Source organism: Struthio camelus, chromosome 1, assembly GCF_040807025.1.
Source record: "Struthio camelus isolate bStrCam1 chromosome 1, bStrCam1.hap1, whole genome shotgun sequence".
NCBI lineage: Eukaryota > Metazoa > Chordata > Aves > Struthioniformes > Struthionidae > Struthio > Struthio camelus.
In genome coordinates this window covers 186,401,956-186,418,882 of record NC_090942.1, presented here as the reverse complement: position 1 = coordinate 186,418,882, position 16,927 = coordinate 186,401,956, and the positions used below count along the sequence as shown (strand labels likewise).

Here is a 16,927-nt window from a genome sequence, read left to right as displayed (position 1 = left end):
GGCTGGAGAAAAAAAGCAATGAAGACATTAGCCTACTCCAAAAAAATCATCAAATACATTTTTTTTAATATGAGAAAATCAAGAGATAAATTGTCAGAAACATATTGCACAGTATATGCCACCGTAATAGTGAAATGATTATTTTATCCTGCTGGTGCTCCACGTGCTCCTCCCTAAAGGACAGTAGAGCTGACATACGCGTATGCACCTGTGCACACACATATGCAGAACATACCCCAAATGCAGCAGTTTTTCTCGCACGCTAGAGGGAGCCATTACATAATTGCAATGACCTTTTTTTTTTCTCCCCCCTATTAGCAGTACTTTGGCATCAGGTATGTGAACCGCCCGAGATATCCTGCGCGCTTGGCGTGGGCTACAGAGTAAGGAAAGGAAAGCACAGGACCCAGGAATGAAGCGAGGTCTCCTGGTAACTCAGGGGCTTACTCTGGAGTTTGTTCCCTTTTGAGAATCGTGCTGCTTTTAGATGTGACTTTTATAAATAAGTGACTTAGCCGAATGCTCTGATTTTTCAGCAGCCAATCTGAAGCCTTCGTTCGGAAAGCGTAGCCCATTTTGTAAACGTATTCTGTATTTCCTCCGTCTGTCACTCTCACACAGAAAGTTGGCACGTCTGAAAGTAGTGATTTTACGCTGCCACTAATGTATGTATAGTTATTTATATACTGCATTTTAACACAGCATTAGTTTTATAATAGTTAGGAGCAGACTCGTTCTGCATGGCAAACTATCCATTTCAAAGCTACAAAGAGGTCTTCAGGACTGGAGATGGGTCTAGAAAAAAACCACTCATTTGAATTCATAAATTCATAAGACTTTCTCTAAGTTGAATGATATTTATGGACATCATAACTCCGCGAGGGCTGAAGGTTATCCCATTGAAAGAGCAGCCTTTTTCACTCAGTCCTTTAAGAGCCGCTCCCAAAATAATTGTCGGGGGCGCCTTTACAATCGCCCTGGAGATGGTTTCCCTTTCGCCCTGAGCGATTCCCGTTACTTAAACGCCCCCGCCCTTCGCACCTTTATAAACGGCAGCTCCGTGTCGGGCACATCGCGAGGCGCGGTCCCAGCAATCGCAGCACTCACCTGGCCGCCCGCAGACCTCCGCCGGCTCCCGTCCCGTCCCGTCCCGTCCCGTCCCGCCGCCGGCTCTGCCTCGGCGCCCCCCCCACGTGCCGTGGGGCAGCGGGGAAGCCCATCCCCGCCGAGCGGCGGGCTCCGCGTTTACTCCCCGGGCGTCGCTGCCGCGGCGGGCGGCGCCGTGGGCACCGCGGGCCGCCGCCCCCCTGCCTCTCTGCCGCGGCGCTCGCCCCCTGCCTCCCCACCCGCGCCGGGGGCCCCCCACCGCGTGCTCCAAGTCCTAAGGCGTGCGCGGCGGAGAAGCGCTGGTCCCAGCGTCTCCTCCTTAATTTTTATTTTATTTTATTTTTTCCCTTCTACCGAAGATCGCGGAAGACTTGTTAATATTTTTGTAAAAAAAAAAAAAAAAAAAGAGGTGGGGGGAGAAGGTGGGTGGGTAGGGGGGCGAAGAGGCGCTGCAGTGTGTAGAAACGAGACACCGCAGTTTACAAGCAACAAGCCCTTCTCACATTGTTAGCCTCCCGTCTCAGCGATCTAATCAATGACACCCGGGCGCCGGGGCGGGGGGGGGGGGGGGGGGGGGGAGGCCAGCCCCGCCCCGCCGCCCTCCGGCCGCCTCCCATTGGCCGGGCGGCGGGGAGGCCGGTCGCAGCCGCCGCCGGGGATTGGCTGGCGGGGAATCCGTATCAATGTTTAAGCAGCGGCGTGAGGTGAATAGAGTCAGTCGGCGAGAGGCGCTGGGCGAGCGCGGAGGTGCGGGGAGCCCGGCAAATGCTGCAGTGAGGCGGGAGAGGGATGGGAAGGAGGGAGGGGGCGGGCGGAGAGACGCGGCTCCAACTGTTGAATTTTCGCTGAACCTCCACTCACCTGCGGGCGGCTCGTGCGATGGATTTGTCTTATCGGAAATCGGCGTTTGTTTTGCGTGCTGTCTGGCTGAGGCTGGCGACCGTCTGTTTGAAAGGGGCCACCCATCAATGAGACGGAGAGAAGAATTTTTAAAAGCCCCTCTACCACAGACTGCAGAATTAACTATGTACTTCGGGTCCGGACTCAAATAAAGGAGGAGAGGAGAAAAAAAAACAAACAGTGCAGAACTGAGACTCGGAAGTAGCTATGTACTGGGAACCTATGATTTTTTTTTCTTTCTTTTAATATGAAAGATCTTTGACTATTTCACACATAGCACTGAGGAAAGGTGGTAAAAACACTCAGCAAAGCAGGAGACAGACGCGCCTCTGTGCCAGTGAGTGGATAACAGCCTTGTTTTCCTGATCCTCAGTCTCCCGGAGAAAGAGGTATAGTAAAAGTGCAGCTGGATCTGACACCCCCCCCCCCATTCTCTCTCCCCTTCTTCCAAAACATTAAATCTGAGATATATATATATATATTTCCCGTCTATAGAGTGAGTCAGAAAGGCGTTAGGAAGAAGCTGCAACTAATGTCTGAGAAGGGAGGAACATGAGGCGATAGCGAATGTGATTTGTTCTGCTGGATCTGACTCATCCAGCAGATTGAAACACCTGCATTTCTAGATGTGTCATTCATTTATTTCTGGCTGTTAAAATAACCTGAAATAAAACTTAGTTCCCCCTCCTCAATATCTACCTATACCTCATATTACTGGGAAAGGTAAATCGTAACAGAGCTGGTATTGATGCTGCCTTCCCCCCTCCCCCGATAAAGCAAGATGCCCAGAGAGACTGTTACAGCTTGAAAAGACTGCTAAAATGCGTAGATTTTAATATAAGCGAATTAGTCGATTAAAAGATCTGCCACTTTATTGCTCACCAAGATTGTTTTTCCTCTTCCTCTCCCCTCCCCTAAATGAAGAGGACTAGGAGGCAGTGTCATTGGAAGGAGATGCTGAATAGAAAGAAAAGAGAGGCACTTGACAGCGCAGCCCTCTGAATGCAGAGACTGTTTCCCTTTTAGCGAGAGACTAAGAGAAAGAGAGAGTGTGTAGTGGCTTTTCTTTCTTTCTTTTTTCTTTCTTCTTTTCCCCCTTCCCGCTCTCTGAATTTTCTTTTTTTTTCTCCCCTTTTTAATCTATGCGTTCAGCCATGGGTTGCCTGTTGATTTCCTCTCGACTGGAGAGGAAAGCAAACTGGAATTAAACTGCATGGAGAAAAGTGCAGCTCCTCAGACACACATACGCACACACGCATAGATACACAGAGAGAAAGGATGTGGTGGTGGCGGCGGCTACTGGCCTGTCTTAAAGAAACCCAAGTGTGCATCTGATTGAGCACAGCTTGTGATTTCTCTCAAAATATCTCTTTATTGCTAATGATGAAGATCAGCTCGTGGGTTTCTTAATTATCCCCACCACCACCACCCACGGAAGAGTGGGAGGCTGGTAGTAGAGGGAGAGAAAGGAAACTACAAATCCGGACGCTAGTGTTGTTTTTTTTTTTTTTTTTTTCTCCCTCGTTTTGTGTTTTCCCTTCTGCGCTGCAATTCCCATTCCCCCGTCTTCTGATTCGGGAAGGAAAGAGTGCGTGCGTACGAGACAGAGAGAGGGAAATAAATACCGATGGCAGCGAGATGCAGTTCGCCGCCGCAAGCAATGCAAGATTAGATCTCTAAATGCAGCAAAACACTCCCTGAAAACCAACAACCCCGCGGTGCAATCAGACATTTCACTGCCTCTCACTGCACACGAAGAGGGCTTCAACAACAAGCTGAGACTTTCTTCCCCTTCCGTCTCTCCCCTACCCCCTCCACCCCCACACTCTACTCCATCAATCGCATCACAAGCGATGAGTAGCAAATAAGCTTTTTTCTCCCTGCTTACAGCCCTGTGGCCACCCCCTTTCCCGTGTATATATAAATACACCTCTTAAAAAACCTTTTTGACCGTTTTTAGAAAAACAACCACCACCGCCGATTTTTTTATTATTATTTTTATTATCCTTTGTACATTGGAGATTCAAGGATCGGGAACGTTTCACCTACCCAGAGGAGAAGATCTTTTTGCAGATTTTCTGATTTTTGAAATCCTCCTCCTCCTCCCACTGCCGAAGTTGGACAGCTGAAGTTACTGCGAGGGGATCGTAAGCACGGCAAGCGCTTACTGAAACACAGCCAAAGCTGCTTCCCCCCCTCTTCTTCCCCCCCCCCCCCATTGCTCCCTCCCTCTGAGCTACATGGTCCATTTGCTGCCTCTCATCCTGTGTCTCTGCAGATGTTTTAGAGCAACAGGTTCAGGAACTTAAAATATAGGGGTGGGGAGAGAGAGAAGGCAAAAAAAAAAAAAAAAAAAGAGAGAGAGAGAGAACGGAGAAGGAGGAAGAATAAACCCAGCACAGGAGGCAGAGAAGACAGGGACAGCCCTGGTCGCCGCCGCAGCTGCTGCCGCCCCCACCCCCTGCACGGGGATGTACCTTTCCATTTGTTGCTTCTTCCTCTGCTGGGCTCCCGCCCTGTCACTGAAGAACCTTAATTACTCGGTTCCAGAGGAGCAGGGAGCAGGCACGGTCATCGGGAACATCGGCCGTGATGCGCGGCTGCAGCCGGGTGCTGCAGGCGGTGGGCTGCTGCCCCCGGAGCGCGGTGGCGGCTCCGGCGGCCGCGGCCCCAAATCCACCTTCCGGGTGCTGGAGAACTCGGCCCCACACCTCCTGGACGTGGACGGCGAGAGTGGGCTGCTCTACACCAAGCAGCGCATAGACCGCGAGGCGCTGTGCCAACGCAGCGCCAAGTGCCAGCTGTCACTCGAGGTGTTCGCCAACGACCAGGAGATCTGCATGATCAAGGTGGAGATCCAGGACCTGAATGACAATGCACCGGCTTTCCCCTCCGACCAAGTGGACATGGACATCTCGGAAAATGCTGCACCAGGCACCCGCTTCCCCCTCACTAGCGCCCACGATCCAGATGCCGGGGACAATGGGCTGCGCACCTACCTGCTTACCCGCGATGACTATGGCCTCTTCTCCCTCGATGTGAAGTCCCGTGGTGATGGCACAAAGTTTCCAGAGCTGGTGATCCAGAAGCCTTTAGACCGTGAGGAGCAGAGCCACCATACCTTGGTACTGACAGCGCTGGATGGTGGTGACCCACCACGCTCCGGCACGGTGCAGATCAATGTGCGCCTCATTGACTCCAATGATAACAGCCCCGTCTTTGAGGCTGCTTCCTATGTGGTGGAGCTGCCAGAGAATGCACCACTGGGCACTGCTGTCATCGACCTCAATGCCACCGATGCCGATGAGGGCACCAACGGGGAGGTGCTCTACTCGTTCAGCGGCTACGCGCCTGAACGTGTCCGTGACCTCTTCAGCATTGACCCACAGAGCGGCCTCATCCGTGTCAAGGGCAACCTGGACTATGAGGAAAGTGGCCTCATTGAGATTGACGTCCAGGCTCGAGACCTGGGGCCCAATCCTATCCCGGCACACTGCAAAGTTACTGTCCGCCTCATCGACCGCAATGACAATGCACCCACCATTGGCTTTGTCTCTGTTCGCCAGGGAGCACTGAGCGAGGCCGCCCCACCAGGCACCGTCATCGCCCTGGTGCGGGTCACTGACCGTGACTCAGGCAAGAACGGGCAGCTCCAGTGCCGAGTGCTGGGCGGCGGCGGCGGGCCCGGTGCCATCCCCTTTGCCCTGGAGGAGAACTATGACAACTTTTACACTGTGGTCACAGATCGGCCTCTGGACCGTGAGGCACAGGATGAGTACAATGTGACCATCGTAGCCCGTGACGGGGGCAGCCCCCCACTCAACTCCACCAAGTCCTTCTCTGTCCGAATCCTTGATGAGAATGACAACCCACCCCGCTTCAGTAAGAGCCTTTATGTCCTGCAGGTGCCTGAAAACAACATCCCTGGAGAGTACCTGGGCTCTGTCTTGGCCCAGGACCCTGACCTGGGCCAAAACGGGACAGTCTCTTACTCCATCCTGCCTGGGCATGTTGGTGACGTCTCCATCTACACCTATGTCTCTGTCAATCCCACAAATGGTGCTATCTACGCCCTGAGGAGCTTCAACTATGAGCAGACCAAGCACTTTGAATTTCGTGTGCTGGCCAAGGACTCAGGTTCGCCCCACCGCGAAAGCAATGCCACGGTACGCGTCACTGTGCTAGATGTCAATGACAACGCACCTCTCATCGTCCTGCCTGCCCTCATCAACGACACTGCCGAGCTGCAGGTGCCTCGCAATGCTGGTGTGGGCTACCCTGTGGGCACCGTCCGCGCCCTGGACAGTGACTTTGGGGAGAGTGGGCGCCTCACATACGAGATTGTGGAAGGCAATGAGGAGCACCTCTTTGAGATGGACCCAACTAGTGGTGAGATACGTACCTTGCACCCCTACTGGGAGGAGCTCAGCCCTGTGGCTGAACTGGTGGTAAAAGTCAGTGACCACGGCAAGCCCAGCCTTTCTGCAGTGGCCAAGCTCATTGTTAGGGCCTTGGCTGGGCCCCTGCCTGAGGCTGGTGAGCCGCAGGTGAATGGTGAGCAGCATCGACGACCACATTGGGACTTGTCACTGCCCCTGATTGTGACCCTGAGCACTGTCTCCATCATCTTACTGGCTGCCATGATCACTATTGCCGTGAAATGCAAGCGAGAAAACAAGGAGATCCGCACCTATAATTGTCGCATTGCCGAGTATAGCCACCCTCAGCTGGGAGGAGGGGGAGGCAGTGGCGGGGGAGGAGGAGGCAGTGGCAGTGGAGGGGGCAAGGGCAAGAAGAAGAAGATCAGCAAGAATGACATTATGCTGGTGCCCAGTGAGGGCGAGGACAGCCGGGGCCCCCTCAATGTCATGAACGTGGTGAGCAGCCCATCCCTGGCCACCTCACCCATGTACTTTGACTACCAGACCCGCCTGCCCCTCAGCTCTCCCAGGTCTGAGGTGATGTACCTGAAGCCCGCCTCCAACAACCTGACTGTACCCCAGGGACATGTGGGCTGCCACACCAGCTTCACAGGGCAAGGGACTAACGCCAGCGAGGCTCCCCCGAGCCGGATGTCCATAATTCAGGTAGGAGACTTTTAGAATACCCTGGACCTCACTTTAGACGCTGGTTTAACTTTACGTTTTGTCTGCAGTGAAATCTGCTGTAAGGCACCACTGAAGGGACCAACACAAGTCACTTAAGAGAGGTGGACTTAATAAAATAAAAGTGGAAGCAGATCACGTTGGTGGGTCTGCTTCTGCAGTCACACTGGTGTTTCCTGTGTGACTCAAAAGTAAATCTGCCCTGAAATAAATGGAGTTACAGCAGTATAAAAGAGGTGCATGTGAGAGGGCAGGCAGGCATTTCATACATTTGGGGCACTTTGGGGTATTTTCCAGAAGATCATGAGACAGAGTTGGGATCATCTACAGGTTTCACTTTACTTCGATGTGGGGTGGAGAAGGGGGAGGGCATATCTGAAGCAGTCATGTCATCTGCAGTAACTAACAGATCGTGGGAGAAACTCTACACACTGAGGACATCTATTGCAACAGTGTATTATAGCCCTCCAATCCTGTATGTAAATATGAGCTATCTTTCCAAGATGTACGTTTTTTGTTTTTTTTAGTTTTTTAAATTTCCTTCTTCAAAATATATATACATAAATACTTATTTTTGACACAGAACAGTATCATTGGGGCCCCATTGCCTCCTCCTCTCTCCATAAACAACCAAACCTTCCGCACTGAAAATTTTGCTTAGTCAAGTAGAAAAAAATGTATGTGGTGATTCCCTCCTACCCTCAAATGTTAACAAAATTCACATCCTGTCATAAAACAGCAAAACAACTAGTCAGATTTCCAGTAGCCTGAATCAATATTGATTATTGCTTTATAGTGAAAGACTTACATGCTCTGTTTTCTACTAAAGCTGATTTAGAAATTACAGCTGGGCTGCATTCTGCTGTCAGTTATATCCACACTGTCTTACTGACTTTTATGAATGTGAGAAATGGCAGAATTTGGACCATTTTAATTTTTAGCAGAGAGCTGAAAGTATAAACTCAGAAGACATATTCCAGAGCAGTGAACTTCCAGATTGAAGGTGAGGACAGAATTTGGCTCCAGTTGATTTAATTTAAAGCATTGCTTCATGATTAATGCATCTTAATGTTCAAATACTACAGGTATGTTCCAAAGTGATTTTTAACGTTTGGATTGAATGCAGGCTCTGGATAATGACTATTAAATATATTTGAAATGTCATATCTGTTTTATCCTGTGGTTCTCCTAATATGCTGTTCTGAGTCATAGGGGAATGAGCTGAGTGTATCAGAAGTGACACAGACTCATTTTGTGTACGCAGCGAGTGGGAAAGAAGTTGCACTGTAGACGCTTGATGTACCAAAAGAAAATTCATAATACCTTTGAGTTATCATGCTGTGCAGTCTGTGAACAACGAATGTTCTAGTTGCCAGCTGCATCTAATTTTCTAAACTAAATAGAAGTAGCCACTAGTAATTGGCAGGTTAAGTAATCAAAATTCTAGCAATTGATTGTCCGTAAGTTGAATATTTATGATAAAAGGAGAAAAAAAAGGCTATCTGTACAAGGTCACTGTGAATTAATCCTCAACCCGCTATTTATTGAGTTGTGTCACAGAAACAATTTCATTTTATGCCTATCATGAATTTGTGTTGCTATCAATTAGGTGAGTTGAGCAATACTTAAAATCTGAAATTGATTTTAACAAAAAGTGACACTTCAGGAATGAGTTTAGGTTAGGGCACGATCGAAGATAATTTGATTTATAATTCATGCTTTAAAAGACAAATAATTTTCAGTGACACTTGTTTAAATAATGTCAACTTTTTTACTGTAAAATGGAGTGATCAGAATGCTATTTTTTTCTTCCAAGTGATGAGTGTACTAGTTACTAAGATAGAAAGTTATACTTTCCTACAACCATGTAATGTCTATATAAAGCAATTAATTCATGTATTGATGCTACTGAGTAGTAAAGATTCAATTGTAGTGTAAAATCCCTATGGAAAATATGATTCTTTTTTACAGTGTTCACTGTATAATATCAGTCATGATTTTTTTTCCTGAGATCTATATAAAGCTAAAAGAGGAATTTCCTCCCTTAAAAAGGTGTGTTGTGGTTTCTATAAGAGTTTTCGATATGGCAACCGTGGCAAATGTTAAACAATTCCTCCTAGCACATACTGACATATCTAATATTTTATTTTTTGCTTCCCCTTAGTATCTATACAGAGTGTTTCGGATATTCAGATGGTCCAACCAGTAGATTAGGAAACACTCATTTTTCACTAGTGAACATCCCTTTGAACGTACTATTAACAGTATATTTTGTAATTATATTAAAAGAACAAATACATCATATGACATGCAGTAGTTGGGGTCTACTTAGGGAAGACTCAGAATTAAAGTAGTCAGATGGAGAAATCCAGTCCTCTTCACCATACCTTTGTCTTATTAAAATACATTTAATATTCTACATCTCCACATCCCTAAAGTAAATTTTATATAAAATTTGCACTTAGAATATAGATGCCACTTTGTGTCTGGTACAGTACTTCTTGATCATGTAAAATTCAAACTGCAAACTTATAGAGAAAGACAAAATGATGAGCCCTCTCTCTGGATCTAATATATCCTTAATCGCTCCAGGAAACTTGTTTCTGAAAGAGTAAATTGCACAGTTAGGAATCAAAGGTATAGCCAGTAGAAAAAAGGATACAGAATCCAAATAGCTGCTGTATTAATAGCTGCTCCTTTCATTAATCAGTTCCAAAAAGCAGTTTTTTTCATTACCTCCATAAGGGAAAGCTAAACGATTGTGTAAGTGTTCTCTAGTTAATATTCACGTTATTTTTTTCAGAAATATTACTGAACCATGATAATCCCGCACTAAAACAGAACTGTTTTCCTTCACTCTTATTTTCTCAGCAAGTGTTTAATGGTACAGTTCTCTAGCAGGAGTTATTAAAACTTGTATATGTATGTGTGTGTGTGTGTGTGTATATATATATATATATATATATATGTATATATATATATATCTGTGTGTATGTGTATATATATATATGTGTGTGTGTGTGTGTGTGCTGTATTACTTAGTACATTCAACTCATTCTATAAATATTTAAAATCAAATAAATAATTGCTTTCTCATTTAGACTGAGATTTTCTCACTCTTATTAGGAATGCATAACACTTTTTCTGCTTTGCAGTAAGAACCAGTAAAGTCAATAGACCAGGATATGATTCCCTTATTTCTGCTGAGTAGTATTTTATCCTACAGATAGCCCAATTAAAATCAATGAGTACCTGTGAAGTAAAGTGCTACTTAGTGACTGCGGGTTTCAGACTGACCCAAAAGGACCAGCAGCTGAATAAAATACAGCCTGATTATGTGTAAGAGCAGTGTAATCTTGTCTCTCTTTAAGTGACTTCTGTTATACCTTAGTCACAAGTTTTAACAACCTATTTTTTACTCACTTACTTGTAGCATTTAGCTGTTTATGATGGTTTTATATGTCACTTACATGAAACAATTAAGTTCTTTGGTATAGTAATCCAGTGATTTAAATATGCCTACGCTATATATATATATAGAATTTTGGATAAATAGCTACGGATGCTGAATACTTTCAGTATTTATTGATACAAAAGACTTGCAAGTGCTTAGGGCCTCTGAAAATCAGGCCATTTGTGATTTAATCTACACTTAAGGTTGATGTATACAAAAAATAGTGTTTAACAATGTCCTGGGATGTTAGAACAACAACTACACATTAGCATGTTTCATCATTTTTAACTTCAGCAGTCATACTCTAAGCATACTTGAGAAATAGTACTTCCAAAGGGCAATTCAGTTAAAAAATATTTAGATATAAACTAGTGCTATGTGTTCCTCATTGCCAGATTCAGAATTCTTTGGAATCTTTGAATCACTTAAGTTTCAAAATATACATTTTTACTGGGGAAAAAAGATAAAGCCGGAGACAATGGAATCTCTACATGACTGAAAGAAGATTTTTATTGATTTTTATTGGCAGGCAAATTCTGTTCATTTCATTATGGTGAGTAAATCAGGCTGGCCTACTCACCTGACTAAGAGAAACAGGATTTTGCTCTGCATTTGAAGAAGCAGGCATAAAACAGAATATGACATATAAACGTATGCATATATGTTTATATCACTCCTATCAAAAAGTTGTGTGTTAATCAGCTCATGTTAACATAGGAAAGTCTTTCTTTAGAACAAGTAGAAAAAGCTGCGGTTTCTTTTCCTTCAGGTTTCCAGCAGATAAAAGAGTGGATGAATAGAGGGAAACAAACAGATTCTTTAAACAAATAGGTTCTAGAAATTGGTTCTTTAAAGTGGAGAAAACTATCTACATATGCAAATCATACTGATAATCTTAGAGATTATGTATTATTATACTTGTGATGCAGTGCGGAGAGATTTGTAAATATATCAGGAATGAGACAGGAGCAAATATAAAGGAAACGATGATCACAGCTTTTGTTAAACAACAGCAAAAAAAAGCAAAAAATATGTTACAAGAAGCTCTCAAGCTGGGAGTCAACACATATACTGTAGTAGGCAGTCATGTAGCATTATAAAATAAAGTACAGATCATTCTTAATACTTCACTTAACCTAGTGTTAATGATGTGTCAACAGATTACTGTCCTGGTGCAGCCTCATCATCATCTTAAGAAGATACAGTCTTCAGGGGAAATAAAAACCATAAGCTATATTCATGCTGCTCTTTATTAGATATACTATTGTTCCATGATTTGTCTTGAGAAACTTCTGTTCAGAAATTTCAGTGGTTGGGATTTACAGGAAGGAAGTGTGCAGCTGCTGCTGTATAAGGACAACCAACTTTACTTACAGAAGTTGCATTTACTCTCAATGTTTTAAATTTCTGTCTCAAAAGAGGTATCAGTTTTGATTGTCATATCTTCTGCAAATGAAGAATATTACTTTTTTTGACGAGAGCTAATGAAAGTTAGCATTACACATCGAGAGGAGAATGGGGGAGTCCTGCACATTTGCAGATTTGTATATTATAATTCCCAAACTTTTAGATTTCCCAGCTACATATTCTAGGCCCACATCTAAAGACACTAATTTTGTCATCTGATGCTATTTCGGAACCGGCTGGCTAAGATGCATTATGATAATTTTTCAAATCTGTATAGTAAGGTTAGATGTCTTGCAAAAAAATTCCTTTAAATGTGTTAAATGTGTTACATAGTTCTGTAGCTTTAGGTTTATTTATTTGTTGAAGTCAATACCAGGGTTGGCTGTGTAAGAACTGCAAAATGGGAGCTTTTCTGTGTTTTTTGCAAAGTATTACTTCTTCTTTTTTTTTTTTTTTTTTTTCCCAAGATACACTGCATAATACTACGACACAAAGTATGTACATTTTAGGACCCAGTATGACAATTTACAGCTCCCTGTGGTACCCACGCTGGCTGCTGAAATAGGCAGAGGAAGTAGGACTGGGCTCCTACTCTGCATTGCAACTGCTCTGGTCTGGGTATTGATCTCCTTATTGGTACGGTTTATAGCCATGTTATTTCAAAAAGGATCATTCCTGATATACAGAGCTTGAAATGCTCGCTGTGCCACAGGATTAAGCAATAAAAAATTATAATAGAGAGAAAGACAATGTAAGAGATTGAAATAGGAAATACTAGTATTATAATAAAGAAGATGATATTGCTAGAATATAAATTCTCATTAAGCAATAAATTAAGAGTAATATTATCTCCATAGAATTTGCTGCCTTATAAAGGAGAAGTATAAGCGCTGAAGAAAGTTAGTGCAGTAAAAATAGAAGACATGAGTCAAGTCAAGCAATATTTACTGGACCTCAGCTCTCAATGGCTCTTAAAATTGAACTTTCCTCATGTTGGTGCTCACTTTCACTGCGGAGTCTTAAATAGGAAAATTCATACAAATGTGTGATTACTAATGCAATTCATACAACTCATCCTTTGATGAGTTATCTTTTAATAATATAATGGCCAAGTTTCTGTTATCCTTTCCCGCATGGATGCAAAATCACAGGCCTACTCCTATTTCTGTCAATAGCATAATTTTGACTTCATCACTGATTTCAGTGGTTCAAGAGCAAATTGTGACTAAGATTTTTACTGAATGCAGCTAAGAATGGTGGGATAAAGTGAATCTTTATTTTTAGATTTCAGCCTTTGGTGATAGCTTCTTTACAAACAACGGCTGAGGAGACTGGATTTTATAGCTATAATTTGAACAGTAACATGATCAGGTGTGCAGCTAAAAGAAGAAATCAAAGACTCTATGGAACATTTTAATGAACATATTATTTTAATGTATTTTTAAAAGCGTACAGAATACACCGTTATTCTTAAAAATCAGCAAATACTGTTACATGGTAAATCATCATTAGGTACAAATGAATTATTTGCAAATATCACTTGGAATTAAGAAAACATGAGTACGAACTTGCTTCTGTAATGAGGCAAAAAGGTCACAAAACAAGATTTTTGCCCGAGTCACAAAATTTGGCTGTAAACCAGTTGAGATTTGTTTTTAAATGAAACATTTCCTATTTTTTTGCAGCAAATTTTCTTCCTTTTTATCAACTTCCCCCTCAGGAAATGTTAATTTACCAGGCAATATTTACATTTATGTTTTAAAAAATCCTACTTAATTTCTCTTTCCTTTAATCTTCCTACAAAAGTTAAAATACCTCACCAAATTAGTTTTAGGCTTTGTTACACAGGGCATTCAATCTATATAATAAACACATATGTGTTCAGGTTTTTGTTTTCTTTCTGAGGAAAGCGTATAGCATGCATGGCAGTGGTCTAGAGATACCTCCTCAAGACTGAGGAGTGCCTGCACATATAAAGAAAAGATGTCTTCTTCTGTGGCTTCTAGTACCAGTATTACCCAACAGGTAAAAATTTTCTGTGAAAGGAACTTGAACAATGATTTGTTGACCAGAGCAGAAACACAGCTCTGTTTTTATCTTTAAAAGTATAGAAGCAATCCTTTGATGTCAAAAGGTCAGAGCAGAATGGTTGGGACAAATTTTTGCAGCAGATAGCCTGGGAGCTTTGTACGTTCAATTGTATCACTTCTTCAGCTGCAAGAGGAGAAGTGGTGAAATTAATGCTAAAGGGTTCAAGAATATAGGGAAAAAGTAAAACTCTCAGGGAACTGCAGGCTCTTGCCTACATATATATGTACATATATAAAGGAAAAAGTACTAGGAAGAGAGTGACAAAATCATTTCAGGGAAAAGCTCTTTGAATAAGAAGCATTTAAGGGCTTTGTTTCATTTATTATGTTTTTAAGGAGGAAACAAGGAGATTAACTAGTTGGTGTGGCTTTGGCTGGTGTGATGGGATGTAACTGAATAGTATACAATCTGACATAAATCTTAGCCAGGGTGCGTTCTAAGGCCTCATGATATATCTGTCATGGTCTTTTTAGTGCAACTTTTATTTTTTATTTTGCCATAGACTTTTTATTTTTTTACAGAAGATTCTAGATTAATTGTTGTCAATTCTATGAGTCAAAAATATTATTAAGTATTTTATAAAAAATAGTATTAAGTACTGAACTTAAGAACAAGCAAATATGTATGAATGCCCCTGTTAGTTAGGATATTAGGCAGTGCTTTATATAACCTCCTTAAGCAGTCATATATTTCTAGCTAAATCCCAAAGGCTGCTGCATACAACTGAGGCTTATTAAGGTCACAAGAGAAGCATCTATTTACTGAATTGCTTCAGCGAGTTATTGGTGTTACCTTTACAGAAGAGATAGCATAAGATCGTTTCCTCTCTTAATTAAAATGAGAACATGCCTTTTTTTTTGTTTAGGGATGTCTCCTCAACATTGAAGGGTCCCTGTGCATATAAAGAAAAGACAATATTGAATTATTGAATTATTTCGGCCAATTATTAGTATGACTTGCACAGAAGGACAGCATAAAGATCCATCCACATCTCACTTTCTCTCAGTGAGGGGATATTTCCTCCTTCAGCTTTAAATATAATCAGTCCCATGCTGATCTACTGTTAATTTAGCATGCTAAAGGATAGCTGGATGAGTAAAATAATTCAGGTGAAAATGGTATTTCATATTAACCTTAGACCTTGCTAGTGGTTTTGCCACTTCTGTATCAGACCAGAGTTCCTCTGGTTTGTAAAATACTTTTGCCTATAATAATGATAAAAAAAGTTTCTAATGGTATCCATGTTCCATGCTGGGTGACTGTGTGCTGCAAGCTCCAATGCGTGGCCAAGGAGGACTCTAAAGGTAAAAAGAAAAGTATTGTTGCAGGATAAAACCACATAATTTCAGTTGTGTGGGTGGGACCTCTGATCGATGCATTGTTAAGTTCTTTCAGTGATAGACATGTGAAATTAGTTTCAGGCAGAGTTTCAGACAATCTATTGATACATGTGTGACACGCTTATATTTGCCTGTACTAGTTCTGGTGACGCTATGATTACTGATATTTGTAGTCCTTGCCCTGGAATGCTTCCAGGCAGTTTTATTGTATTGAAATGGCTCTTACAGTTCATTGAGCATCTAGCATAACATTGCTGAATATGATTGGCGCGTTTGCATATATTTAGTCCAAAAAAATCAGACAGTTAAACTGCATAATTATGGGAAAACGAATCATGACAATAAAAGACCATTTAAGTTAACAAGCTTTGTGATCAAAGGATAAATACAGGTTGGATAAATGAGACTCTAGATGTAACTAATCTACATACACAGGCTTTGGTCTGATTAGAGGAAAAGAATATATTAAAATAATCTAAAGGTATTAAAAAACCATTTTGCTTCAGTAGTTTTATAACATCTAGTTTTATTTCATCTTATTTTTAACATTTCTACTCAATAAAAATAGCTGTGTTCAGCAATAAACCACTTTTATGTGGTTTTATTTCTTGATTAACAATGTTTACAGAGTGAAGAAAGCCTAAAATAACACAAGTAAACAAAAGTAGCATCATAAGTTTTCATTCTAGTGTGAATACGCTATGTGTCAAAAACCTTAAACATTTTTTAATGTCTTAATTTTAAATTTTTTAATGTTGCAATGTTTTTTTTGGTTGATTTTTAATTAAAGAAAAACATTAAAGGGAACATTTAAAGGACAACTTCTTGTTTACTGTCTTTATCAGCAGAGAGCAGCCTTTGTAGTGTTTGAAAGCTGCTGCATTAAAAATCAATTTCAAGTCTTCAAAGCTATAAACTCTTGCTTACTTTGTAGATATATACTGTTTTTTAAAATCCTTGGAAGAACACTTGACAATTGAATTAAAAACAAAAGGTAAATAATAGCTTCATCAAAATTTTGAAGGATTTTAATGTATTTTTAATAATAGCTAAAGGATTTTTATAGAAAACTGACACGTGAATCACAATTTATACCTAGTGAACGTATAATTTGTTCCTAAAGACAGTTATATGTATTTTGTTAAGAGTTCTGTTTTAAACTTTTGTTGATGTCATTCTACTGTTTTTAATGAATGCCATGATTCAAACACAGAACCTGTCAATCAGTATCTTTACTTACTACATTTCTGCCTAGTTCTTTGCTGATTGCTAAGCAACCACTTATGGTTAAGATTGCTTAGCAGTAAAAAAGAGTATTAAAAAAAAAGTGAGCTGAAGTGGGCTAAACACATTTTCGTTAATACATAATGCCAATATTTAAATTCTATAAAATTTTAAAGCTCTCTTAAAAAAAAAAAAAGGAAAAATAGCAATATTGTTTTAATAATGCACCTCAGATTTAGCACTTGGACTTTGTTTCCACTGCTATTGAGGTATGAAAGTTTTCTCCACGAATCTAAAAG

General features: G+C 41.9%; 1 protein-coding gene across 4 annotated transcripts in view; it reads left to right on the top strand.

Moving 5' to 3' along the window:
- The first annotated feature begins 1,823 nt into the window (after positions 1 to 1,823).
- PCDH17 (protocadherin 17) overlaps positions 1,824 to 16,927 on the top strand; it is a 92,984-nt gene continuing 77,880 nt past the window's right edge. For 2 of the 4 annotated variants that reach the window (XM_068929692.1, XM_068929693.1), the window contains exon 1: positions 1,829 to 7,094. In XM_068929692.1, the coding sequence (XP_068785793.1) occupies positions 4,479 to 7,094 (2,616 nt within the window). In that variant the 5' untranslated portion in view covers positions 1,829 to 4,478. Of the gene's footprint in view, positions 7,095 to 16,927 lie in introns of all 4 variants that reach the window. The other 2 variants (XM_068929691.1, XM_068929690.1) reach the window with 2 other exon arrangements.